The 27648-nt window shown below is 39.6% G+C and overlaps 3 protein-coding genes across 4 annotated transcripts; all 3 read left to right on the top strand.

Annotated features, from left to right (window-relative positions):
* Positions 1 to 71: 71 nt before the first annotated feature.
* Positions 72 to 10522, top strand: ckmt1 (creatine kinase, mitochondrial 1). Its single transcript, XM_058646429.1, has 9 exons — positions 72 to 372; positions 2271 to 2469; positions 3190 to 3285; positions 3371 to 3592; positions 4278 to 4363; positions 5984 to 6107; positions 7683 to 7817; positions 7990 to 8115; positions 9692 to 10522. The coding sequence occupies exons 1-9, from the start codon at positions 227 to 229 to the stop codon at positions 9803 to 9805; spliced, it is 1248 nt and encodes a 415-aa protein (XP_058502412.1). The 5' UTR covers positions 72 to 226; the 3' UTR covers positions 9806 to 10522.
* A 3556-nt stretch (positions 10523 to 14078) lies between these two features.
* pdia3 (protein disulfide isomerase family A, member 3) lies at positions 14079 to 20742 on the top strand. Of its 2 annotated transcripts, XM_058646416.1 has the most exons (14): positions 14079 to 14197; positions 14283 to 14452; positions 16088 to 16166; positions 16279 to 16396; positions 16540 to 16647; positions 16799 to 16928; positions 17067 to 17183; positions 18037 to 18162; positions 18286 to 18468; positions 18745 to 18853; positions 19112 to 19240; positions 19673 to 19752; positions 19995 to 20052; positions 20141 to 20742. In XM_058646416.1, exons 2-14 carry the CDS (start codon positions 14319 to 14321, stop codon positions 20258 to 20260), a joined length of 1491 nt encoding a protein of 496 aa, XP_058502399.1. In that variant the 5' UTR covers positions 14079 to 14197; positions 14283 to 14318; the 3' UTR covers positions 20261 to 20742. The 2 variants fall into 2 exon arrangements, with proteins under 2 accessions (XP_058502399.1, XP_058502398.1); XM_058646415.1 differs by having other exon boundaries at positions 14117 to 14452.
* Positions 20743 to 21936: 1194 nt separating this feature from the next.
* On the top strand, positions 21937 to 27313 carry isg20 (interferon stimulated exonuclease gene). The gene is made up of 4 exons (XM_058644817.1): positions 21937 to 22043; positions 23790 to 24478; positions 25377 to 25577; positions 26259 to 27313. Exons 2-4 carry the CDS (start codon positions 23924 to 23926, stop codon positions 26457 to 26459), a joined length of 957 nt encoding a protein of 318 aa, XP_058500800.1. The 5' UTR covers positions 21937 to 22043; positions 23790 to 23923; the 3' UTR covers positions 26460 to 27313.
* Positions 27314 to 27648: the final 335 nt, after the last annotated feature.

The following is a 27648-nucleotide window of genomic DNA, read 5'->3' on the forward strand; positions in this document are numbered from 1 at the left end:
ATTTTGAAGCGAGCAGCAATATCCGGTTTGGTCGTGTGTTCCTCCGCCGTCTTGAAGCCGCTCCAGTTAAATCTGTGTCCTCCTGCTCATCATTCCATCAGTGGCTCTTCCTCACCGACGCTCCCATCCGACGCTCACTCCCTCACTCCCTGGAACACAACTAGACATTTATTTTATTTTTCTATTTATTTAAATAACACACACACATACACAAGAGAAAGCAACAATGGCAAGCAGCTTCTCCAGGATATTGTCCTCCAAACGCCACATCGGGTTCCTGTCGTTGGTGGGAGGCTCGGTAACGGCTGGATTCCTGCTGCACCGGGAGCACGTCAGCGCCGGGACGCCGGTCCGCAGGAGTTACCCCGCCAGGTAAGCGAGGTGTCCGCTACATTGCTCCACAAACGCACCACAGGCGCACCACAAGCGCACCACACATCGTTGCATGGCTGGAGAGAGATACATCTTTTATCATATATACAGTATATATTGATTTATTTTAGGTTTTCTTCCTGAATTTATATCCCCATACTGATAACCTTGGAATAAAAAAACGGCCATTTTAACTATAGCTATTGTGTGCTTTAATATGGTTTAACACACCACAGCCATGGGGGAATTATGGAAATGTCAAGCACAGATTTGCATAAACACCGTTCAATGGGACACAATAAATCGTGGTACCATGTGAACTCCAAATCGAAAGACACTGCAATTTGACTGAAATCCCAATGTGTGACAGAACAGCATTATGGTGACACTCTGCAGTGTTGCACCAAAAAAAATCTTGCTCTTCAGATGAGAAAACATGTTTTATAACATATGTATTTGTAATATAAAATATCATATATTTCAATATATAATATGTCCATAAAAATGAATGTTATGATGCGAAAATGATCAGTTGTGCATTACTCATCAACTCAATTGCAACATCTGACAATCAATCACAATGTCAGGAAACTTCATTTTTTATTTAACTAGCACTGTGTGCCAAAATCACAACTAAACTTATATATAATGTAGTTCTGTACTATTGGCAATTTGGCTGGAATATTCCTGTAAAGGTACTAAGTGGGCATGGACTTCAAACCCCCATATTATCATATTGGTAATATACAGTAGTTGTCTGGTATCGTATCATGCAGCCCTACATGACACTAGACCTGCAACAATTCATTACTGTAGGGATGGTATTATGGCACTTTTTCATGCCCAGCACCAATACCACAAATGAGGGCTGGGAATCTGTTCTTAAATATGCAGAATGCAAGGATCACATCTGCAAATTAAATACACATATGCTACATGGACATGTATGTAACATTGGCAGTATAGTAAAAGGCTGAGGAGGGACGTGTACGTGTCCCACGACACATCCACACGGATCATAAAAAGGCGTCAGATTAGTAAAAAAAAATGTGTGGCTTAGATAAAACTCTGTCTTGCTCCCTCTCTCTCTCTATGCTTGTTACTTGGTCACACATGTATGTGCACCCATGTACACAACAGATTGCTATTATTTGCCATATGCAACAAATTGTGAACGTGTTGGAGTTGGTTTGAGTGGTTTGAGAGTTGGTTAGTGTGTGCCTTTAAAAACCTCAGAGTCAAGTGTATTCAAGATGTCTGACCTCTGAGGGAAAGGCACCTTGAACTTGCTAGTGTAAAACACATATTTACTTCCTCCTTTTGACGACTAATTTTGAAAGACGTACTCATGTTATACCCATGTTAGTATCCTAAAAAAAACACCCAAAAGAAAATCACTCATTTTGCAAGGCCTACTATATAATAACGTATATTGTGAACTTTGATTATAATCAGAAAATCAACAAATATGGATGCAGTTGTAGAGTGAAAGTACAAAATGTCCCTCAGTGTCACAGAAAATGGAAGTAATATCTCAAATTTCTAAGTGGAATGATACTGATTTGGACCTACATTCTAGATTCACTGTTGAGCTCAATGACAGCGACACTGAGTGGAATAATGAATGAATGAGAAACTTAAATGACAGTCACAGACACAGTAAAATACATTTTCTGAGTAGTTGGTTGTATTATAATGTGTCTAATTGTAATATGTGAGTTATTGTCTTTCTTTGTGTTCTGTGTGGCACAAATGGCAAATTGACCTGCTTTGGCAAAATGCATTTTTGTCTCACAGGGTCGTGTTTCAAAGACTCGGCACCGTCACTAATCTGTGCCAACACTCTCAAAATGTGTGCAGCACTATATTCAGTATCTTGCCTTTTTTTATTTGTCTAGTGCGGAGTATCCTGACCTGCGCAAACATAACAACTGCATGGCAAGCAACCTAACACCTGCCATCTATGCCAAGCTGTGTGATAAGGCCACTCCCAACGGTTACACACTGGACCAGGCCATTCAGACGGGCGTGGACAACCCCGGGCACCCTTTCATCAAAACCGTTGGCATGGTGGCAGGAGATGAGGAGTCTTATGAGGTCAGACATCACTGTACCTTCTTAGACACACACAGTGATAATGTCTGAGGAAAATTCTCTAACCTAGCTTCTTATATGGTGACTTTAAGACTTTTATTCATCAGAGGTGATTGTGAAATCATTTTGTCCACAGTTACTTTATCTTCTGAGAATTTAGTAAGAAATCCTGTTTCCCTGGTTGTAAGGAGAGAGTATTGCACAATAGGAATGTTATGTAGGAGTAAATTAAAATATGACTAAGAGAGAGATACCATCAAAGTATGAACTTTTGTAATGTAATTCAATTCAAACACAAAAAAATAGCAAGGGGCCAGCCCCCTACGAGCTTTGACAGTGATCAGTAAAATCAATTCTATAACTTACAGAGAGCCAGTGAAGGGCAGCCAGGACTGTGGTGATGTGACAGTGTCTGGTAAAACCAATAAGAAGCTGGAGAGGAGGAGTTACACAAATCTAATCTGGAAAATGTGAATGCATGGATAACTTTTTCAGAAATCTGAGTGAGGAAGCAATGGTTTACTTTTGGAGATTTTGTCTGTAATTGCAGAAAGCAGGACAGGACAACTGGAAGGTTAAATCTGAATCAAAGCATACACCAAAGTTTCTGGCCGATGGTCAAACAGAAAAGGATAGAGGACCAAGGTTATTTTTAACGAGATCGGTGGAGTTTTAAGTGCATTAAAAAGTCTTGTATTTTTATTTTGTCAAACTCTGTGTCAGGTCTTTGCAGACCTGCTGGACCCTATCATCAAAGAAAGGCACAATGGCTATGACCCTCACACCATGAGGCACCCCACTGACTTGGATGCCAGCAAGGTAGCGTTCATGTTAATGACACGTTCCTATATTCATGCAATAGAAACCACACTGATATATGTTTCCCGACCTGTTTTTGATGCAGGTCCACTCAGGCCAGTTTGATGAGCGTTACGTGCTGTCCTCCAGAGTGAGGACCGGCCGCAGTATCCGGGGGCTGAGCCTTCCCCCCGCCTGCACCCGAGCAGAGCGCAGGGAGGTGGAGAGGGTGGCGGTGGACGCCCTCGCTGGTCTAAAGGATGACCTGACTGGGAAATACTACAGTCTGACCCAGCTGACCGAAAAGGAGCAGCAACAGCTCATTGATGTAAGTGTTGGATGTTTATTTTTATCGTAACCAGAAATTCAATTGTTGTGAAATATAACACCAGGACCATGCAGTTCTACATGGCACTACACAGGAGCTAGGTTTCCATTAACGCTAGACAAAATGTGCATTTATCAGTCAGTGCTTTTACATGCATGTTAAAACACAATATTTTTCTTAATGTCATGTAAACTTTAAGTCCGACTAAAATTGAGCTAGTCTTAGACGGACTAACATACCTGGATAATCCTATTACACCTGCATGTATACGCTTAGTCAGACTGGAGTTGGATTTGGCGCCAATTGCTGTTGATAGACACTATAGTTGCATTTTGTTACAGCTTTAATTCATAAATGTAGACATTTTTGCTTCTAGGTCAAGGAATGTTGTAGTTTCCTCACCAGCTCTCTGTATATCGGTCTGTTTATGTTATGGCATTGAAATGCAGAAGCATTTGGGAAGTTTCAGTCACATGAGTTCTACACATGCTCTTTTATTCTATTCTCTGAAGCTGCTTTATTTGCATGTACCTTTATATTGTGATACATATGCACACATGATGGAAACCCACCTTGTATTGTGTAACAATGATCTGAATTGCGTACTAAATCATGTTCGCCTATTCAGCCACAGCCATTGTTGACACTCAAAGTGTTCACCTTAAGGTCTCTGTCTTACCTATAGGACCACTTCCTGTTTGACAAGCCTGTGTCGCCACTCCTGACATGTGCAGGCATGGCTCGTGACTGGCCTGATGCCCGTGGTATCTGGTAAGTAAAGAAACCTGATATTATTAAGTGGGCAGAGTCATCCATCCATCCATCCAATTATCACTAATATATCGAAATAAAAGGTAATATATACTATGCATATTAGAAAAAGAAGTGTGCACATAATTTAGATTATGGTTAGACTGTAGAAATACAAAAAGTGCTGCTTAGTCTTTAATCTTAGATGTTCCATTCATTTCATCCCTGGCATGGTGATAGCAGTAATACCATTGCTGAGCTGTGGTGATGGTGTCTTGCACACAATGCTCCCTCAGCACTGAGTGCCAGCCAGCCAAGATCAATGAGCAGTCTCTCTCTCCTCTCTCCCTGTGCCAGTCGTAGAAACCAACCTCTCCTCCTTAAATAATTCACCTCTCTTTCATCTCCTCTTTCAGGTCCTGTTGCAGCTTTCTCTTTCTCTGCCTCTCTCTCTTCTTCATTTCTTTCACTACCCATGTCACTACCCTCCATTTGCTCTCATTTTCTAATGTTACCCCCCCCGCCTTCATAATTGTTTTAATGCACCCTTGTGCTCTTTTTCCCTGGAGTACTTGCTCCTCTTGTTTACTCCTGTTTTACCTCTTACTTTGTGTCCTTTCTGTTACATTTTTAGTAAACGCTCTCCAACCAATTCATTACCCGGTTAAATCTCTAACAATTGTGCAGTGGCAGTTTGGGCAAAAACATCTGTAGTAGCAAACAAAATACTGCATATACAATAACGATGGATGCTGCATCACCACCTCTTCCCACACTATAAATGTTGTGCTGGTGACACCATTTCTTGTCTAGTGCAGTAGTGATGTGTTTTTATACCTTCATATACCAAACTAACTTGTCAGTGTGATATGGACTACCTAAAATGACAGAAACCACCTATTTGGCTCACAAAACATATTTTTGACCTTTACTTGCGAAAACATACACTAGCTGTGACACATTTGTCTAATATATGTCTAATGGGTTTAAATGATCTATTGTGTAATGTTTTGGAAAAACCCTTTCTGTCAAAGACTCAAGAACAGGTTTTGACCATATTTCCTGGTCCATAACAACTCGAGTTGTTACTGGCATGGGCAATCAGACCGTTTTAGTCATTCTACTTTTTCCTACTGTTGTTCTTCAGGATATTTCCATTCAGCAAGTTTGCATTTTGTAATGTGACTGGATTATTGAAAATATGTCATAAATGTTAACCCTATTTCAAAGTGCCACCTTGGAGACCAGCCTAACAAACACACAAGTCAATGATCTACAGCTGAAATAAGCATTATGGTTTATGGCCTTCAGTGGCAATGTCACATGGCTCCTCTAAATATAGAAAACCCACCACCGTTCTCTTCTTATTAGATGTTCCTTACTGCCACACCTTGTCACAAAGTGCTCCCAGATACCACTCATGTATTGATTCAGTGTGGGGAAAAATGGGTGTATACATTGACATTACTCTATTTACGACTCCTATATATATTTTTATTTTATTTGGCCCTGCGATGGACTGACCTGTCCAGGGCCCCACGACCCTCATGTGGAGTATAAAGCAAAAGACCCACAATTCACAAATAACCATTATCCACAGGGATCAGTACAACATGAAAATTCAGTGTAATGTCACTGCAGGCACAACAATGAGAAGACCTTCCTGATCTGGATCAATGAGGAGGATCACACCAGAGTCATCTCCATGGAGAAGGGAGGCAACATGAAGAGAGTCTTTGACAGGTTCTGCAGAGGCCTAAAGGAGGTAAGACTGTGCTTGTGTGTGAACTGTTTATGATGAGAGTGCATGTTGGGACTGAGAATGATGAGACTTGTTCACCTTTTTCATGGTTCATCATGGTTATTCATGAGTATGAACTCTAATAACCATGATTAACCGCACAGATGGCCTCGTAGGCAGCGTGGGAGTTTGGTGGTTCAAATCCAGACCACATTATATCAATAATCTGGAAAAGGGAGGCCAAAGCCTTTCTGCTAATAACTCTCAGCATAAAGACAGATGTAGGAAGTGATACTCCGAGATGCACTTGCATGTGTTTCCATGTAGGAGTAGAAATACTTCTATTTGCTTCCTGCTGTGGAGACTGCAGATAAACACTGGCTGTGTGTAACCAAATACTTTCTTCTGCCATGTTTCCAGTGCATCTCAGTGTGTCACACATAGTCAAGGAGTAATTTGAATGACAACTGTACAACAGAGCAGCAGTGAGATGTGCACAGAAGCCCGTACACTTGTGGAGTTTGTTTTGCATCAGCCTGGTGTTAGCTGAGCTTGATTTAATATCGGCCCTGGGTCATAGTACAGGAGCACTCTGTGTCTTTAAACTGGAGGCTGTGGAAGACATTTCCATCCTGCTGCCATCAGTTGCATTTAATTAGACCTAAAAGCTATGGTGCATGCTTACAAAAGTGAAAACAGCTTACAGTAGAATAGAATAGAAAGCACTTTATTGTCACTGTAACCACTACAATGAAATTATAAAAGCTATGACTGTACATAATAATTTTACAAAACCACACGTCTGGTAATACAAACATACATCCAATAATAAACATCACTTCCTACAGTATAAAATGTACCCATCAAAGGAATGAATAAATAAGTGGAATATTGGTGTTGCTGTAAAAACCATATTATGAACCAGTTATAGTATTTAAGGCTCTGATGGCCCAGAACAGCACAGAGAACAGTTGAGTGACCAGGAATGATAGTGTCTTGAATTATTGTCTCTGTTCTACTGAGGCACTGGGGGCAGGAGAGATCGTCCGGGGCGGGGGCAGAGAGCAGCTGATGATCTTCTCAGCCACGGGGATCACCCTCTGTACAGTAGAGCTTTTCTGTTTACTGCTGCGCACACACCATTGTGGAGCAATAGAAGGTCACCAGCAGCTTCTCCTTCGGTTCCACTATACGCAGCAACAGTCTTTGCCCTGCTATGGATAAAAGCCTGTGGACAGAAGTGCAGTGACACACTGTCCAAACAAGGCAATGCAAACATAAATTATTTATCCAAGCAGTCCCAGTTTTCCATGAGAGAATGTGCTAAGGACAAACACAAAAACATTTGGTTTTGAACTTGTTCACACTGAGTGTGGTGTACCTTAAAAAACAGCTCCATTCAGGCTGTTTTAATTCCAGTAATATGCCAGTGTCTGTGTCAGTCCACTGCCGGCAAAGTGGAAAAATCTCAATTCTTTGCTTGTCAGCTCTAAAGAATGACCATTGCAGTGTGTGTGAACAGAACGTGCACATCCATCAAACATAACAGACAGAGCACACTCTCTCTCACTGTGCTGTGACTGATTCTCCTTCTCTAAGGTGGAACGTCTGATCCAGGAGAGAGGTTGGGAGTTCATGTGGAACGAGAGGCTCGGTTACGTCCTCACCTGCCCCTCCAACCTGGGCACAGGGCTCAGAGCTGGGGTCCATGTCAAACTGCCCCTGCTGAGCAAGGTAACACAACAGTTAGTTCATGCTAGTATGATAATTTAACAGTTTTAATCAGATTTACACCTTTTTTTTTTAGACCTTTATTTAGACCTTTTCTATGTATGTTATTTATACATTTTTACTCAAATTCTTATTGTTGGTAGTAAAAAATGTCCTTGTCGCCCCCACCTTTCAGGATCCCCGCTTCAGTAAGATCCTGGATCACCTGCGTCTGCAGAAACGAGGGACAGGTGGAGTGGACACAGCCGCTGTGGGTGGCGTGTTCGACATCTCCAACCTGGATCGCCTGGGACACTCTGAGGTAAGAATATCCCGGTATCCTGTGCAAGACAAAGGTTTAGTGACAATGAAATTGTCTACCTTTAATCAACACAGCATTCACCTCTAACATGCTCAACTGGAACTTTTCAGTATCCATTTGTCATTGAATACTAGTCAATCTTCCCTAAATACAAACAAATATTCAAAAGACTGAATATCGGTTTTATCCTGAGTTCATTTAAAAGAGAGGAGAGTTATGTCTTTGTTATGTCCTTGGTCATGCTGTCATGCCTGAGTCTTACAGCACAATGGAGCTGTTCTCTATTGTTGTGAGTGTGTTGGTTGCATATTTTATTCAGATTACATTCTTTCTGGGTGAAGGACTGGGTGTGATTTCCACCCAATATGGTGCAGTTAAAAATCTCTCGTATCATTTTTATTACTCTTGCATCATATTGTCTGACACTATCTGGGTGTGTCAGTGAGTGATTAGAGGGACAGAAGTAGTGATGTGTCAGTCGTGAACGAGGCGGTTCAAAGAGCTGGCTCTTTTAAGTGAGCGATCGGAGCCGACTCCCGTCCGCAATTCTTTTTTTATTATTTTATTATTTTACAAGGAAGAATGATATGATGATATGACCTGCACTACGGGTGCTCCATGTATGCAGTGACTGAATAAAACTGTGCAACCAATCATGAGGATAGACAAGGATCCTACCACCAAGCAGGGAGGGGCGGTGGTGTGCAGGGTGCCCTGAGAAGCAGTATTTGAATGCATTGTAATAACTGTGAAAACACAAAGGCAGAATGCATGATTTGCTAGATTAAGACCCTGACTGTCATATGCAGCAGGGTCCACAAACATCCTGACACCTGAGAGCTGTGCATGCAGCAGTTATAGGTGTCTCTATCTGTTTTGTGTAGCAGATAGTGGTTCTGCAAGCAGGTCAGTGCATTCATTGGGTGGTGGTCAGAGAGTTACAAGGGTCTGTACTGTAAATGCAATGAAAACTCTTTTTGTTTTACTTTTGAAGTGCTAAATTTGCCTGAATTATTAAAGGTGAAAGGGGTGAAATGATGAGCCATTTGGGAGCCCAAAGAGCCGGCTCTTCTTAGTGAGCTGAGCCAAATGGTCTGGCTCACTAAAAAGAACCGGAATGCCCATCTCTAAATGGAAGGAGGAGGGAACTATGGGCTGTGCACCTGATTTAATTGCGTGAAGGGCAGAATCAAACAACGATAGCATGATTAAAGCAAAATTCCGAGGAAATAAACCAAAGAAACCACCTATTTCCCACAAATGTTAAGCTACTGCTTTAAAAGCAGTATGCCACTAAGAATAGATAAAAGAAAATAATGGCAAAAATCTACATCTGTTGTAGAGTTTTGAGCTTTTAATCTCTGATACTAATACTAATTGGGACATTTAGTTTGTAACACAGGCCAAGTTTGAGAATAATATTAATACAAGTTTTTTTTCAGACTTGTATTACCCAACTAATAAATGTATCAAAATAAAATACTGTATCTTTGCTGGAGTATTGGCTTGTCAATCTCCAACCAAGACTTTTGTTTGTTTTTATTCAGTGTTGAAGTTTAATTTGTCTCTCCCTCAGGTCCAGTTGGTGCAGACAGTGATTGACGGCGTCAACTACTTAATCGAGTGTGAGAAGAGACTGGAGAAGGGTCAGGACTTCAAGGTGCCCCCTCCCCTCAAGCAATTCAAGTAGACACTAATCCAAGACCTCCATACACAACCATCTGGACACACACACACACACACACGTACATGTGTATGATAAATAGCTGTCATTGCTTCATTTACCATATTACTACTACTTAGCTAATCTCCACCCTCTGCCCTACAATATAGTTCATAATATAATCTACATATATATTAAACACATCTTATCTGGTGAGTCCCAGTACCACGTTGGGCTGAAGTGTTTTACAGGTGTTTTAAAGGCTTTTTAAGTTCAAATCTGGCTCTAAATTGGCAGCAAATACCGAGGATGCACAAAGTTTCGGCTGTTTTTTGAAAAAAGCAAATATGGCTGCCGGTTTGTCCGTCTCTGCATGGCCAAAGAAGATCAATGGCTCTGCTTCCAAACCACTCCTCAGCCCCTTAGACCTGTGTTTGCCCTGCTGCATGTCCCGAACCTCACTGTGTCCCCATTCCCCCTCTTCATACCCGTTTGTTGTAAAGTCCATTGTGGGTTGTTTCTTATAACCAATCTGAGTGCATTTGAATGTAGATTAACAGTGCAAGTCTGATGAGACTTGTTATGGATGTGTATGGATGTTGGATGGCACGCCGGTGTCAGATTGTAATGTTCTAGCACACACTGGCCAGGCTGGGTTCTGTACTGTAAGCGACTGAAGCAATATCATGACTGAATGTGACACTGTTATGTCTTTTATTAAAGCACTGGTCTATTTAACAATAACCTCTTTCTCACTGTCTGTCTTTCATTTGTTGTTTTCTACATGAAGTGCACTTAATTATTTGATAGCCAAGAGGATTTTGCTTGTGCAAGATTCATAATGCCATGTGACGAAAAATATCTTTCAAATCTGGAAAATGTAGAAAAACTTAAAACATCCTTTGACCAAATTAAAAACATTGAGGTGCACTGCCCTCTGTGTGTACACAGTAGACATCAGTTAGAGCCATGGTTCTCAAACTTGGGTACGTTTACCACCAGTGGTACTGTATAAACCAGCGTATGTTAGGGAAGATATGAAAATAAAAAAGCCAGAATTGTGAGAAAAAATTCAGAAGTCAGGATGTTTTCCAATTTTCAATTTTCAATTTTTCAACATTTGGCCCTAATCCTCTTCCGTAGTATGGGATCAGAGTGGAGCTGAGGAGTTTTGAGAGTGAAACAAACAACCAAATAATAATAAATTAATTATAAATAATTGGGCTCACCTTACCTATTGTTCAACCTTCATCTGATTTCACTATACCAGTGTGTGAAGTATATGTAAGGATGATGAGATCTTATTGGGAATAAATCTGCTTCCTGTGAAAAGTCTGTAGCTGACTTGGCTCGGCCTTTTTGCACCACTGTATTTTTTTGGGTTGGTGATAATGGTGTTACTTCGAGAGCTCCACATTTTCTCAGGTGGTACTCGGTATAAAAAGACTGAGAACCACTGAGTTAGAGGATAAGGTTAATGACCTCTGCACTTGAATGTGAATATGAACTTTAAGTTGTTGTATGTTGTACGAGTGAGTGTGCAGACGTCAGTGTTTCCTTGGCAGAGCAGACAGTCACTAACAAGTGCTTTGTCTCGTTGTGAATGACTAGATAGTTATTTTCTCCACTGATGGAACCAGCAGATATTTCTGCAATGGTTTGGTCTGGACGCTGACAGCACAGGACAACAAGGCGTTCAGTGTTCTGAGGAGACACAGCTGTGACGCCGCGTGTTGGTGTTGTATGGGATGAAGAATCTGTTACTCTCCTGAAGGACTTGGATGAAGGGTCCTGTGTCCTGAATACTCACACACATACACACACACACACACACAGGTTTGTGCAGCTATTCTTCTCAGAACTCTGCATTGACTAAGGACTCAACAACAAAGCACTATCCCTAACCTTAACTATAACCAGTTAATGCCTAACCTCAACCTCACCACAATTCAAATCTTAGCCTCAAACTTAACCAGTTCCTCAAAAAAGAGATTCTGCCTCATTAGGACCAGGTTTTGGTCTCCATGAGGACAACTGGTCATGATAAGGTCAGTGTTAATTCTGAATGAGGGAACCAAAAAGTACACACTCATGTGAGCATGCACACATCCTTTCCTTTGCCTCCTGCTGTCTCTGACAGTACTCACACCATGTCACTAGCATAATGCTGCAGGCCTCTTTTCCTCTTCTCCTCTTCTCCCCTACTTTTTATGGCTGAGGAACAAAATGGTTGCCATGGCAACTACTTTGCCAAGGCATTGCAGGGGGTCTCCGTGGTTGGGGAGGGGAGACATTTTGTGGGTAACGGAGAACTAATCTCTGTGATACAGACACACAGCACACACAAAAATCAAGTGTGTGCTGTGTCATGGAATAAAATGAACAGTGATGACAGAACTGTAACAGTATTTAGATGGATATCCTAGCCATAGAAATAATTATAACACCAAAAACAAAGAAGAATAGAATCAAAACCAGACAAGTTTCTAATTGTTTTTATATAGTATTTCATATAATAATATAAAAAGTTTTATTTGTTGTATATTTTTCTCTGCACTGTATTAGATGTAGTGTGTAAATAGGATGTGTCCACTCAGTGACCTTGAAACAGCACAGATATTATACAAAGTACTGTGTAGTGCATGTAGTGAGTATAAATCTAAGTCTACATTTGCAAGATTTATAAAAACAAACAAAAATGATATTCCTCACTGACATTTGTTTGTCAGTGAGGAATATCATTTTTGTTTGTTTTTATAAATCTGATCAATCAATCAATCAATCTCATCTGCTGTTTTAGTTGATGTTTAGGGAGGGATATGAACTGAGTTTGTGCTACAAACATGTCATTTAATAGATTCTGAGTTATGAAAAAGTCTGTATCACAGTACAGGGTTGATCCCTGCTGTCAAAGAGCTCCCTCTGCTGGCACATTCTTATAACTGTTGATCCAGATGGAAAACATTTAGTACACACTGTAAATGACTTTCGTTAACACTAAAGACTATATTATTTGCCTTAATGTCTTCCAAAAGTAAGAAAGCACAATAAGACAGACATATTTTAATGGGCTTTGGGAAGGAGTTCAAACTAATGTTCTTTCATATGAGCAGACGTTTTTTACAGAGGAGTCATTATTACAGTTGTCGCAGGCATTAAGTCGTTTTATTTTACAGTTTCCTGGTACTTTTGTATCTAAGTATAACTGTGTGTTTCTGTATTATCAGCACTGTCATGGTGCATAGTATATGTCACATTTTTGGAATCATATCAGACTTTGTGTTTTTCTTTTTCACCCTTTCCACAAGATATGCTCACTGAAATTTATCATAGGACTATGACAAAGCTAAGTGCACATATAATTTAAGAGCTGTTGTTGTTTGCAGATCGTTAAGAATGGGATCAAGATTTTTTAGTGATCCACATGGAAGAAATTCAATTGTAGTAGAAAAAAGCACACAATGGGTAACAAATAACATATGTTTTAAAAATCAGACTACACAGTAAAAAGCTACTTCTACAGTATCTTCACACATTCACACACAGTTATATATGAACAGAAACATTTGAAGTAAAGAATATTTTACATTAAAAAGTAATGTACTGTGCATATAGTAAAATACAGAATTGATAATGACAAACATAAAAATACACATAGACAATTATCATATATTAAGTTATTGTTAATGCTTTAATGTTGATGTAGATAGATAGATGGTTTAAGGCACATGTGTCAAATTGGTGGCCCGGGGGCCACATGTGGCCCTCCAATCGATTACATGCGGAACGCCCACCACTGTGCAAGGTGATGGAATAGAGACAGAATATAAGACTACATGTATTTGTCGGCAATATTTTTATTGACATTCGGTTGTAATCATTGCTTTATTAAATGTATTACACTCAATATGAAATTACATATATTTAAGCTGTTTTAATCACAATTATCCTTGTCATTATTTGCTAAATTTTCAATTTAATTCTCCGTTTTTGTGCATCATAAATATGTATTTATTGTGAATCATTTTATATCAAAACAAGCACTTTTACTTTGCAATTATGTCTAATATCATAATGAATAATCTTATATTGCCCACCAGCTACTAAATAGTTGTTTTTTTCCACTTTTTTTCCTCTATGTCAGCCCCCGCTTGATCAGACTATATGCTCATTGGCCCCCAGGTCATTTGAGTTTGATACCCCTGGGTTATCTTCATAGTGCTTTGTAGAAGAAGTCACGTCTTATTTGCCAGGTTTTCATTGGCTAACCGTCGCAGAGTGACGCACATGACGGACCAATAGGAGTGTGCCACACTGTGGTTAGGAGCGGTTCCGCTACCTGAAACGTCTCTGCTGCCTGCCCGTTGTCTTTCTCTTTCTCTTTCCTGACCAGTCTGCGTTTTGCAGCAGCCTCGGCCTGTACGTCGTTAAAGCTCTTTGTATGAGGAAGGTTGCAACGGGCACACTAAGCCACAACCGTTTTTCTTTTTGTTCTTTTTACCAGGAAGTGAAGAAAGCGTTTAAGTAAGCTCCGTGTGCGATGTTGAGGCTGATCTTCTTGGCCGCCCTCGCTGGGTTCTCCCAGGCCAGTGATGTGCTGGACTACACGGATGACGATTTCGACTCTAAGATCGGACTCCACGATATCATTCTTGTGGAGTTTTTTGCCCCTTGGTGAGTGGAGTGTCTCGCGCGTTTGTGCAGATAAACCGCAACGTCTGCGAACAGCTAACGAGCTAAAGCACTTCGTGTTTAGCAGTGTGGCTAAGTGACGTTCACTTACTTGTACTTATTACAGGTGCTGCTGAACGTACTGCTCTGTAAATTTGTATCGGAATGTTTCGCGGCATTGAGACGTTGCACAACAAAATTGTATTTTAATTTGTGTCGATAGTACGAACAGAGTCGTGGGTGTTTGTGGTTACTGGCTAACGTCCAATGTTAGCATGCTAGCTACAAACTGAAATGTGTCAGCTATTTAGCCCCATTGATGGGTTTCTTGTAGGAGACACACAGTCTGACACAGAAAAAAACATTCACGGATGTGCGATGTCGCGACAGAATTGATCGCGTTATCTCCACTATTCAGTGCCATGAACCACTTTTAATAGAAACTACGCGTGTTTGAAGGCTGCAAGGAAGTTGGGGGCGTGTCGTTAGGTTGTTGTAACGTTCTCATTGGTCAGGGAAGTTTTGGTGTCCGTCTTTGATTGGTCCAGCGGAATTGTGACGTGTACTCAAAGTGCCAAACTTAGATTCGGAAGTAAATCCTGTTTGAATAAATTGAAATGACTAACTTAAAACATTTAAAAGAAATCAGTTAAGTGTCTATCTAACGAGAAAGAACCACCAAATGACACTCTTCCCCGATCTCAGCGCCTAGAATATTTGCCTCTTACTTACCACCTCTTACGGATAAAAGGCTTGCTAATTCAGTGTCATCTTTTAAATCTCTTCTTAAAACTAATTTTTATAGACTTGATTTTATGTGATGCCGTCTTTTTATCTGTTTATCCTTTCATGTCATTGCTTTTCTTCCTTTTGTGTATTTTTTATTTATGTATGTGAAAGCACTTTGTAAAGTGCTGTTTTTAAAGCTGCTATACAAATAAAGCTTACTTACTTGCTTTGTATTAAAGTTGGAGAAATGGTCCAGTGTTTATCAAACCTCTAAATCAAAAGTACAGTAAGCTTTAAAAAAAAAAAGTAATCAAAGTTACAAAAAAAACACTCAAGATGATAATCAGTTTTCAAATGATTGATGATGATGATGATGATGATGATAATAATAATAATAATTTACAAATTAATTAATGATAAGTCGATTAATCGTTGCAGCCATTGGTAATTTTTACAGCCATAAAAATTAGAGCTATGGACATTAAAGTATCATTAAGTATTACTGTATAATCATTGAAATCATTTGTGACAAGGAGTACAGACAAAAGTTGTAAATGTTATTTTCACTGCAAGTAAAGTTGTTGGCTCCTGCTGTATGTATGCCACATCCTGTTTTTCATTTTATGTTTAAATAATTGCATGAACAACAGAAAAATGTGGGTAATTGAAAATTATGACACTATTAGCCCTAAAGCAGTCAATTTCAAGCTACTCTTAATGGATTTCAAACAGGAGAATCACACTTTAACATGTATGTGACTTTTAGTACTAATGAATTTACTCTGTGGTTTCTGGTTACACCACATAAGATCATGTGATATCCCACAGGATCTTTGCTGAGTTGGAACTAGAACAGTTGAAGTGACACTTTATTTCCTGTTTGACCGATCCATATCCTATTTCTTTTAGGTGTGGCCATTGTAAAAAGCTAGCACCTGAGTATGAAGCAGCCGCCACACGACTGAAAGGCATCGTCTCCCTGGCCAAGGTATTACACAATAGAGTTCATTTAACTTTGTCAACTTAAGTGTGGTGTTCTGCACTCTGCACCGAGGTGCTCCCTGCCATTTTCATAAGTAAATCATTTTCTTTCCTCGTAGGTTGATTGCACAACCAATAGCAACACGTGCAGCAAATATAGTGTCAGTGGTTATCCAACCCTGAAGATCTTCAGGGATGGAGAAGACTCTGGTCCCTATGACGGTCCCAGAAGTGCAGGTATTTGGCTCTGATTTTTTTATATATATTATTTTTTATATATATATATATATATATATATATATATATATATATATATATATATATATAAATAAATAAATAAATAAATAAATAAATAACTGTTTCTTCTTTTTCTCTGTTAGATGCCATGGTCAGCTTCCTTAAGAAGCAGGCTGGCCCAGCTTCAGTGGAGCTCAAGGCTGAGGCAGACTTTGAGAAGTATATTGCTCATCAAGATGCAAGTGTTGTTGGTGAGTTGACTTGTGAATTTCTGCTCTTCCAAGCATTTAATGTACCGTGGCCTTAACATGAATGAGCATGAGAATGCCTACATATGTCCTATTTGGGTTCATTTTGAATGCAGATGCTTAATTTGAAGGTTCTGATTCTTTCTGTTCCCAGGGTTCTTTGCTGATGGAAAGAGTGCAGCACAGGCAGAGTTCCTGAGTGCAGCTAATGTCTTAAGGGACAACTATCGCTTTGCCCACACCAACTCTGAAGCTCTTCTCCAGAGCCATGGTATTGATGGAGAGTGAGTAGCTTGATCTACATTTCCTCCACCCTTAAATAGCTGTTCTTGCTCATGTGATGGCATGGTCACGTCAGTAGCATTGTGACAGTCGACAAAGCTGTTTAGAACTGAACTGACCTTTTCTTCGTTGATTTACAGAGGAGTTGTCTTGTTCCGCCCACCACGCCTGAACAACAAGTTTGAAGATGGCTCTGTCAAATTCACAGAAGGAAAATTCGTCAGCAAAGCAATCAAGGCGTTTATTCAGGACAACATGTGAGTATTGTTGTTTTTTTCTCCCCCCATTGAAGACGTTCTCTCAGTCTACAATCTGCAGATTAGGAGCAGAGGTCATGGTTCAATGTTTTTTTTTTTTTTTTTTTTCAAAAGCACAACTTGTTCAGGATAGTTTGAATTATGATTACTGTAAACATACAGTCGTCTTAATAATGGTACATATTTGCACATATGGCCAAGTGCCAATAGGACCTTGTGCTGGTGAGTTGTTATCTACAAACACAGATGAACCATCCACCAGGTTCACACTATAGCCAAACTATTCAGGGAAATGTGTTTTACCTCAATGAAACATTTGTGTCTCAGCTGACATAGAGACACTGCTTTTCTCTGAAAGTAAAATATGCACACTGATACTGTGTAGATGACCTGAATTCCAGATGCAGTACTTTCACTTTGTGTTTTTGTTGTTTGTTATACCCTCACAAGATTTTTTGAATTCAAGACAAAACATGCTCAGATAAAAGACAATTATATAATAATAATAATAATAATAATTAACACAGCACATGATGCACCACACCCTGTATATTTTTGTTTCATTTTCACTTTGAACCACCATTGCTTTCACTATTAAATTTGAACGGCATGCAATTGAAGTCAGCTGTGTTTTTCATCCAGTGTGTTTTTGTGGAGGAACAAGAGTATACAATTTTACAGTGCTTTCCAGCAAGAAGGTAATGTGAGGTGTCTAATACTGGAGCACATACTGATTAAACTGGTTCAAAAGCAGCTTCTTTTATGATCATGTAGTTGTTCATACTGGCTATGAGTAAAGCTTGATGCTGTACCTCTCTAAAATTATCATTATTTTTATTGTTTTGCTTCTCAGCGGTGGCATTTGCCCACACATGACGGATGACAACAAAGACCAGATGAGAGGCAAAGACCTGCTGGTGGCTTATTATGATGTTGACTACGACAAAAACCCCAAGGGCTCAAACTACTGGAGGAACAGGCAAGTGTTCCTTCACTTTTTACTCGAATTGCTCCATGCAGTGGCTCTTGATGCTTGAAATGCTACCTCTTTCCATTCTCAAAAGCACAACCTTGATAATGACCCCAACTTAACATTTTATAGGGTGATGAAGGTGGCAAAGAGCTTCCTGGATCAGGGCAAGAAGCTGAACTTTGCTGTGGCCAGCAAGAACACGTTCCGCAATGAAGTGACCGAGTTTGGCCTCGATGACAGCTCAGGAGAGTTGCCCGTGGTGGCCATCCGCACTGCCAAGGGAGACAAATATGTCATGGCTGAGGAGTTCAGGTAAGCCCGCACAAATGTACATATAGTGATTTTACACTACGTGCTATGGAAAGAGATTCACTCCCAATATATTTATGTTTTTACTGGTCATAGTAAATTCTTATACAGGAGTTGCACAACCATATGTGTAAAAAAATAAAAAATATAATTAGACAAATACTTGAGCAAGTAGTTTAAATTTTGAGTGACAAAATGTCTCCATTTTAAGTTTGGTTAATTCCTCCGCCACGACCTGAGTCGTCTAACTTGAATCTATTTACGCTGTTCTTTCAATAGTCGTGATGGAAAAGCTCTGGAGCGTTTCCTGCAGGACTACTTTGATGGCACTTTGAAGCGTTATCTCAAATCAGAGCCCATCCCAGAGAACAACGATGGCCCCGTCAAGGTGAAGTGAAAAATCCAGTTGTGTATTTGGGATTTAAAGATATTTTAAGGGAGTTGGAATTGAATTGCTGAACCTGATCAGTTTCTGGGGCTCAGCAATTTGCAGCTAATTGCAGCTTTTCCGACAGATATTGCAATTGCTATTTGATTTATGATCTAATGGAATATAAATTGAATTTCAGGTCATCATTCACCATGTAAAAATATTCACTGCTTGTCATCTGTAAGTAAATTTGTGACGTCTACTGTTTCACTTCAGACTGTGGTGGCTGAAAACTTCGACTCCATCGTCAACGATGACAGCAAAGATGTGCTCATAGAGTTTTATGCTCCATGGTGCGGACACTGCAAGAGTCTGGAGCCCAAATACAAAGAACTGGGAGAGAAGGTGAGGGAAGGACTTTCTGACCTGCTCTGATTAATGTTTGGTTATTAAAATGCTGCTTTCTTTCAGAGTATTATCTCACTGCTACTCAAAGAACAGCTTTGACTGGAGAAAAAATACATGTGAATTTGAAGAAACCAGGTTAAACATTGTGATTTAAAACATTTTAGAGGTAGATCAGTGGAGCTGAGCTGCTGATGTTATTCAGAGCTTAATATGATATGTTGATTTTATTCATGAGTGATTACTTTTTGAGTTACAGCTGCAAATCTAAAATGTCTTTAGTCAGAACAACAGTTTAAAGATCAAAGATATTCAGTGTACAGTAATTCAAAAGAGCAGCCAATATTTATACTGTGTTCACTTAAAATAACTTACCGATCCCCTTAACTCTAGTCGAGATTGGAAATAATTTTCTCTTTTCTGCTCCTGAAGCTGGCCGGTGATCCCAATGTTGTCATTGCCAAGATGGATGCCACAGCCAATGATGTGCCATCACCATATGAAGTCACTGGGTGAGTCTTTTAAATATGTCTTATCTTTATTTAGTGCTGAAGCCACAGTGGACCTTTTCCCACCTGATGCTAAACTCACTACACCAGGATATTAACTCCCAAATGATTTTGAACTAAATAAACTTCACCAATCCTGTGTCAATCTAGCAATGACATTTCTTTTGCAGATTTTGGGATTTCTGAAGTCTGTTACTTTGAATTTGATTTGAATTCTTATTCTCATCATCTTTTTTATTTTTTAGTTTCCCCACGATCTTCCTTTCACCAGCCGGACGTAAGATGTTCCCAAAGAAATACGAGGTTAGCATCACGCTGTGATTATTGAAACCAAGTCATTTCCTGTGTGAGTCCTCTGCTAAACATCCTTCCTTTCTTCTTTCATTTGCAGGGAGGTCGCGAGGTGAGTGACTTCCTCGCCTACCTGAAGAGAGAGGCCTCTAACCCCTTGGTGATGCAGGATGAGTCCAAGAAGAAGAAGAAGAAGATGGATGACAAGCCAGAGCTATAAAAGCTCCAAACAGGAACTCAACAACCCCAACCCCCACCACGGCAGGAGGAGGAGGATTGGGGAAATCCGTGCAGAGAAAGAACTAAATTATATTCCACTCTCTTAGTGAACTACCGAATGCTCTGAAGCCAAGTCCAAAAGGCGTGGCCCTCCCTTTGGTCCTCCGCTGCTCTGGGAAAACTGTGGAAAATGATGTCCAGGGCCTGCCTGATGTTTAAAAACAAATACAGATTTTTAGGGAAGAGGTGACTGCTTTTGACAATTTGAGATTTTAATTATCCCCTGGTCTGAATACACCTACACCTCAGGCTGATGCACTTTGGTTTAACACCAGTCTCCTGTCATCTGTCGCTTTGGTTTTCGTTGTCATAACGGGGGGTAATGATAATGGTGATTTTTTTTGTTCCTTGTTATTTTGTAACATGTCTTTGTTTTTGTACATTTGGAAGGATGATGGAATAAAAAGGCCCACAAAACCAAAATTAACTGTATGATCTCGTTCATGATGTAAATGTTTTTGTCATCGTGGAAGTGCAGGTAGTTCAGGTTTGTCTACAATTTTCTTGTTAAGTCTAACAGCAATTTGATGTGGGGAAAATCCCTCATTTGCTCTTAAATCACTGTAACAAGTATTCATAATAATTTTTACAATTGCTCATGAAATGTTTCTGTCTAAAATGGCAGTGAATAAAAATGCCAGTGAATAAAAATGCCAGAAATCCAAATTCAAAAGAAGTTTGTGGTGAATTGTTCAATAGATGTGTTTCTTTTATATATATATATAATTTTATTTTTAATTCATAACAAATATAATGAAGTGCAAAAAAAAGTTTTTATTGACAAAAATGTCAGATTAATCGTATCACAACTGGAAGATTGGTCAAAGCTTTGGTTTACAGGTTTGACAAAGCCAAATATGCTGTATGAGAAATGTAGGGATTCTATAAAAATGATTCAAGTCTGTAATTTAAATCCATTAGACTACAGCACCTGCTCAAGTGTCATATGCTGACTTCGCGTTAGCGTCTAGATTTATTTTAATATCACCGCAAAAATTGTCCATAAATTCTCTGAAAGTCTTTGGTGACGTTCAAATATGTTGTTAGTAGTCCAAAAACTAAATATGGTGTTTTTGAAATAACAAGAAAAAGTAGTATATATCAAATAACTTGATTTGTTGTCATACATTAATAGTTTCCTGTAGTGTCATTGCAGAAGAATTAACACAAATAGAGCTGAAGTCATAGCCCTTTGTAAGACTGGGAGGTTTCAATTGAAGTTAATGTTAAACAATTGTATCCAAATCTATATTCCCTCTCTTTGAGTTAATCATACATTAGTTTTGTGATTTGCAGTGTAATCATCAGTTATTAAAATTTTAGTATTGAGATAAATAAACCCATTAATGGCAGTAATCATAATCATATCCATTAACCACGTCTTCTGTGCATGATCTGTTATTTGTATGATCTGTTATTTGTATGAACTGAAATGTCATATTTTTACATAACCGCTGTAAACCTCCTTTGTCTGTTTTGTCTGTTGACTTAGTTGGTTTTCTTAAGTATTAAATACATTGTGCCATTTAAAAAGAGTATGTAGCAGTGGCGTGTGGTGGTAGTGCGGCGTTACGCCTGTGGGTGGCGCTGAGCTGAGTGTGTAGCAGCTGAGCAGTTCCTGTGAAACGAAGAAGAGAAGGAACCAATCCGATCCAGCGAAGCGTCCTTACTCTTGTATGGGCATGTTGTCTCTGTCTGCACGTGCTACCCTTCCAGTCCTAAAGGTACAGTACAAACTACTTTATATCCGTTTTTCTTAACATGACTCTTCTGTGTCACTTGTTATATGTAATTAATCGTATATTTATGTGTGGGGTTTAATGTTACGTGAGCTGTGTTTCGTGAAATGAAGCGTTGTAGCTTGTTTAGCTTGTGTAAACGTGGCTTTCTCTGCTAGCTGTCAGTCGGTCGGTCGCTCTTGTCAGGACAGACTCTATTATAATACGTGACAGTTAAACTCGTTATTATACCAAAAGTAATTTGCCCTACCTTTTCTCCATTCAGTTAGGAGCCAACGTGGTTTATTTATTTTTTTACGGACTGGGCGAGTAAGGCTTATGTGTAAAGTAAATGCAGGCCGTTTTAACTACGGCTACGAGTTTACGGCTACGGCTGGAGTTTAGCTTGAACTCAACTATTGGACACGGCCTCTGCAAATGTGTGGGTTAAATAATTGTGTGTATATATGTATGTATTTACACTGATAAAAATGTAAAGTAAACGTTGGAATTCTGGTTAGTTGATTGTGGCGTTTGTTCAGCTCCAAATAAACCCCACTTAAACCTGCTCTTCTGAGGAAAACCCAGCCCAATGCCCGATTTTTAGGAACGTCAAGAAGTGGGCTGAGAGCTGAGTTAGGTGAGGCGATGATTAAGATGGGGACACTACTCAACTTTCTCACTTGTTATTGATTTTGAAAAGATGGAGCATACACTAACCATGACGACTGAAAGGCTGGTGATCACACATTTAATGGCTGTGCCTAATGAGGGATCACGGAATACATGATTTGTCTAACCACCTGAACCCGTCACACATCTCCTGTGTCCCACCTACTCTTTTTCTTTGGCTGTTGGCAACATGTGTTTGTAGTTGGGTTGGTAATCAGCACATACTACCTGATTCCGTTTAGAGTTGGCTAAAAATATTCAAACATGTTTGTGTTGGAGAAGGATTTATGTGCCAACTAGCCATGCCGACTGTCCCCAACTAGTGCTCACCGGTGCAGACTGCCCAACTGTGTGTTGTGGGTAAAATCAGGGTAAAAATCATGTGGTGTGTCCCCAGCTTTAAGTGACACTGGAGTTAACACGTCAACTGTATTACACACAGGTAGTACAGCAGCTTGTATGATATTGTGGCTCATGGTGATTAAAAAACACTCAAAAGAAGTTTATCAAGTTGAATTTCCATTATCAGGATAATCCTGAATCATGGATCACAGATGATGTAAGGAGTGTATGGTCACCTAGCTCTCATTTCCAGGAACGTCTGTCACTGTTCACGTGACAGGCTTCAGACATATCAGGTGACTGTGCAGTGTGCTAGTAAATAGTGAGTAAACGGAAGTAGAGCTGCAACTAATGATTATTTTTTAAACAGAATGCATCTGTATCTATTTTTTTGATTAATCAAGGACTTGTTTGTTCAGTAAAATGTCACGAAATTTTGAAAAGTGTTAACAAAACCTATAAATGGTGATGTTCTCGAATGTCTTTGTTTTGTCCACAAAACAAAGACATGATTCCCATTTAATTATTTCTTTGTTATATAGAGTAAAGAAACAAGACAATGTTTACACTTAAGAAACTAAAAAATCTATTAATTAATATTTGATTAATCAAATAATTGTTGCAATGTGCCATACATGTGATGCTGAGTCAGTTGAAGTCCAAGACTGCACTGGTTTTTAATCCTCCTCAATGGTAGTGATCAGCACCTGAATGCATTTTCTAATCCTTTTATTTCAGAAATGACTTCCAGGCCAGTTCCATTGTTTGAGGATGGCACAGGTGCCTAAGAAGAATAAAGCCACCTCCTCCTCCTCCTCCTCCTCCTCCTCCTGAGGGCTTATCAGCAACTACAGGTATTTGTGCAAAAATCCATGATGCTTAACGCCATGGAGAATCCAAGGGCAAAGAAGAAATGTCAGCAAAACATGACTGTCGACATGAAGAGGAAAAGAACAGACAGCCACTTCGAGTTGCTGTGCACAAATAAATTAGCCAGGAAAACAAAATTGAGCAATCCAACACAGGACCGTCAAACCTTGAACTCTGAAAATAGGGGCCCCGATGCTTCCAAACATGGACTCTCTGCTCCCGACCATCACAGTTTAGTCACAGCACTAAGGGACAGTTGGGAGGTGGATAGTGGTTTCTCATCTGAAGCTAGTCCTCCGGCCAGTGGCCGGAGTTCACCCTGCCTTGGCTCATGTCCGACCACCGTGGTGGCGTTAGATTGTGAGATGGTTGGGACGGGGCCTGGTGGGCGCAGCAGTGAGCTGGCCCGCTGCAGCATTCTAGACTATCACGGCAACATTCTATATGACAAATATGTGCAACCGTGCCAACCCGTCACAGACTACAGGACTCCCTGGAGCGGCATCAAGAGGCATCATCTTCTCAACGCCACACCCTTTGTGCAGGCCAGAGATGAGGTAAGGACAGTTTTTTGTTTCACTGCCATGTTCTGTTTTTTAATATTTTAATGCTTGTTAATGATGAATGAATCAGTATAGATGGTGTTACATACACTTATTGACCAGTTTACAAGGAGAACCTTCACTGACCATGTGACATGTGTGAGCAGAGAAACTACAACATTCTGCATTCATTAGAAACATCTTGTCTGCATTTCGGGCCGCAACCAACAAATATTTTGGTAGTCCATTAATCAGGCGGTTATTTTTTGTTTTACAAATCGTTAAGATTATTTCAGTTTATTCAGAATAAACACTAGTAGTGACTAGTTAAAAAAAAAAATAGCTACTGACTCAGTATCATTTATATCTACGAATAATGTTTGTGTGCTGATATAAATCCTTGCCAGATTGACTTACCTTCAGCGTTAGCCTGACCCCGAAGCACCATTGTTCTCATTGTTTACTTGCTGTTCCTTTTGATTCTACCTCCTTGCACCAATGTGATTATACCCGTGTGACAATAAATAAACTGTTTACTTTTAGGGCATACACTCAGCCTATAGAGGCGTAATCAATTAAATTAAATAACTTTTAAATCAATATTTGGTTTTAAACGAGTGAGATAACATGCAGGTGGTCACATTCTTATGTATGTCAGGCTAAAGAATAATCTACAAAAATAACATACCTATAAAAGTAGTGTTGCTGTGGAGGCTCCTGGTGGACTTTGAGCTTGCAGTTAGCTTGAACATGTTACGTAGAAATGTGAGGTATAGTTTGCTGTTGACCCAGTACACACCTGTCCAAACATAATGGAATACCAACCCTACTGACACACCTAATTGTTTATTCTCAGTAATGCAGTTAAATATTATGTTTGTCTTTGCACTTGTGTGGCTTCTCTCCTTTTTAGATCATCAGAATACTTGAGGGCAGAGTGGTCGTGGGCCATTCCATCTACAATGACTTTGAGGCACTGGGCGTAAACCATCCATGTCACATGGTGAGGGACACAAGCACGACATGGCTACTCAGCCGATTGGCTGGTTTCCCCCGAGAGCGCTGCGTTTCGCTCAGAATCTTGTCCAATAAGCTGCTCAATAGGAGGATACAGGTAAGAATCGATTCAGTCTTTAGAAACTAAACGGATAATTTTTTCCTCATATTTCTCATACAGTTTTATTTTTTTGCTTGATGGTAATAGATGAGACAGACTCTGTAGTACAGTATTCAGCTTGACCACAAAGTCGTTAAAGATACATTTGTAATACAAGCAAATGGGAAATGGAAGACATTGAAGAAAACCAAATCCTTGTTTACAAACTGAATCTGTCAGAATACAAAGGACCTCTGAACCCAACTGTTTCAGTGTCACTGTTCGTCCATTGTCGGCACATATGCAAGCTTATAAAAAAGAAATCACTTCACAGAAATGTCAGGTGATGTAATTTGTCATTTTGTCCACAAGAGAGCAATTGTGAGTTTATTTTTACCCTAAAAATCCATGCTTCATTACATTTACTGGTCACAGTTATGTAATCATTCAAAAAAAGGAAGGTGACTTATATACTGTAGTTTTAGAAATAAGTCTTGTGTACTGTGAAGCAAAAACACATTTAATCTGATCTATATCAGTGGAATAATCTCTTAAATATCTTTATTCTCAATCAACATTCATTCAATCTGTTCACTGCCCTTTCTGTTACTAAAGCAATCATCATCTGACCCACCAGAAGAGAACATTTTCATCTCACTGTTAATGTCGCATATGTTCTCTGTCACGTTGCTGATCCAGGTCAGAAAGAGAGGTCACTGTTCGGTGGAGGACGCCCTGGCCACTCTTGACCTTTACAAGCTGGTGGAGGGCGAGTGGGAACAGGATCTGCAAAACAAGCTCAGAGACGACGATGCTCCACACGAGCCCAGCTTCGCCTCTTCTAACCATTATATGCATGATGAGTACTGGCCCAGTGACGTCACAACCATCAGCCTTTGAGTTTTATGCAGTATTAAGTAGGAAATGATTAGTGGTTAGATCAGATATATACACCTATCCCACCATCATTTTAAAACCACTTGTCATTTGTGTAGGACTACTTTGACCAATGAAACATCTATGACAATGTTGTCCATAATTCAAAACAGGTTTTTTAAGGTTGGAGTTTGAACTTTCTACCTCAAGTTTGAACGGATGTTACCATTGTGGATAAAAAGAGAAAACCTTCATCATAACATGATGGCTGATTAATGCAAACAACACGAATTAGAACCAAAAGTATAATATATATATATATATTAGAGAAATTGATGAGAAGATGAACAATGCAATTAATGCTTGAATGAAAACACTTAACTTATTGTTAAAGATATAACTATGGTTGTTGTTCCTGACAGCAGTTCTGTGCTGTTGTACCTCATATTTACTTGCAGTGTTGATAGTAAATCAAGTCAGTTGTTGCAGTCTTGTTTCATTGCGATGTGAAAAGTGTAGATGCTGTGCAGAGTTTGTAGTTTTTTCAAACAGTTTCTGCTTTTACTTGAACATATTAATGCAAATATTAAAAGGGCATGAGACTAATCCTAGGCCAACTTTTATGAAGTTTTTCACACTAAACAAGATCCAAGTGCAAACCTGTGCCCCCTCAGCATTAAGGTGATGCATATACCTGTGTCATGTTAAAATAAAGTGGCATCATTTTGAAATGACTGATTCCAGTGAGTACATGTAACCACGCTGAGTAAACCACCAGTTTGCATAACGGTCTGTCCATTTGCAATAAGGTATGATGTAGCCGCTGGGGCTATGGAGAAGTTTGGTCAAGTTTGGGAATAAAATGAGCACTGTTCTTGGATGATGGGAATATATTTTGAGCATTATGTTTCACTGTAGTTTCAAAAAAGATGTAGTGGTTCCCACAAAAGATACGGCTCAAAAAGACACCATATGTGTGTCCATGGCACTCACTTTAACTTTAGTTAACAGTATCGGAATAAAAGTCTGATTGGAATAAAGATGCCATTTAAATATGCCAATCTGAAAGCTCTGATACAGCCCTTTCAAAAAGACATTTCATTCCCAAAGAGAGGGCTGGTTGATCTTCATTTGGCATATTGGCATTCATATAAAGTGTCGATCTGATTGTGACTTCCTGGTTTCCTGGTACCACGCTTTTTATTCTCACTCG

The sequence above is a fragment of the Solea solea genome, chromosome 12, assembly GCF_958295425.1.
Source record: "Solea solea chromosome 12, fSolSol10.1, whole genome shotgun sequence".
Lineage (NCBI taxonomy): Eukaryota > Metazoa > Chordata > Actinopteri > Pleuronectiformes > Soleidae > Solea > Solea solea.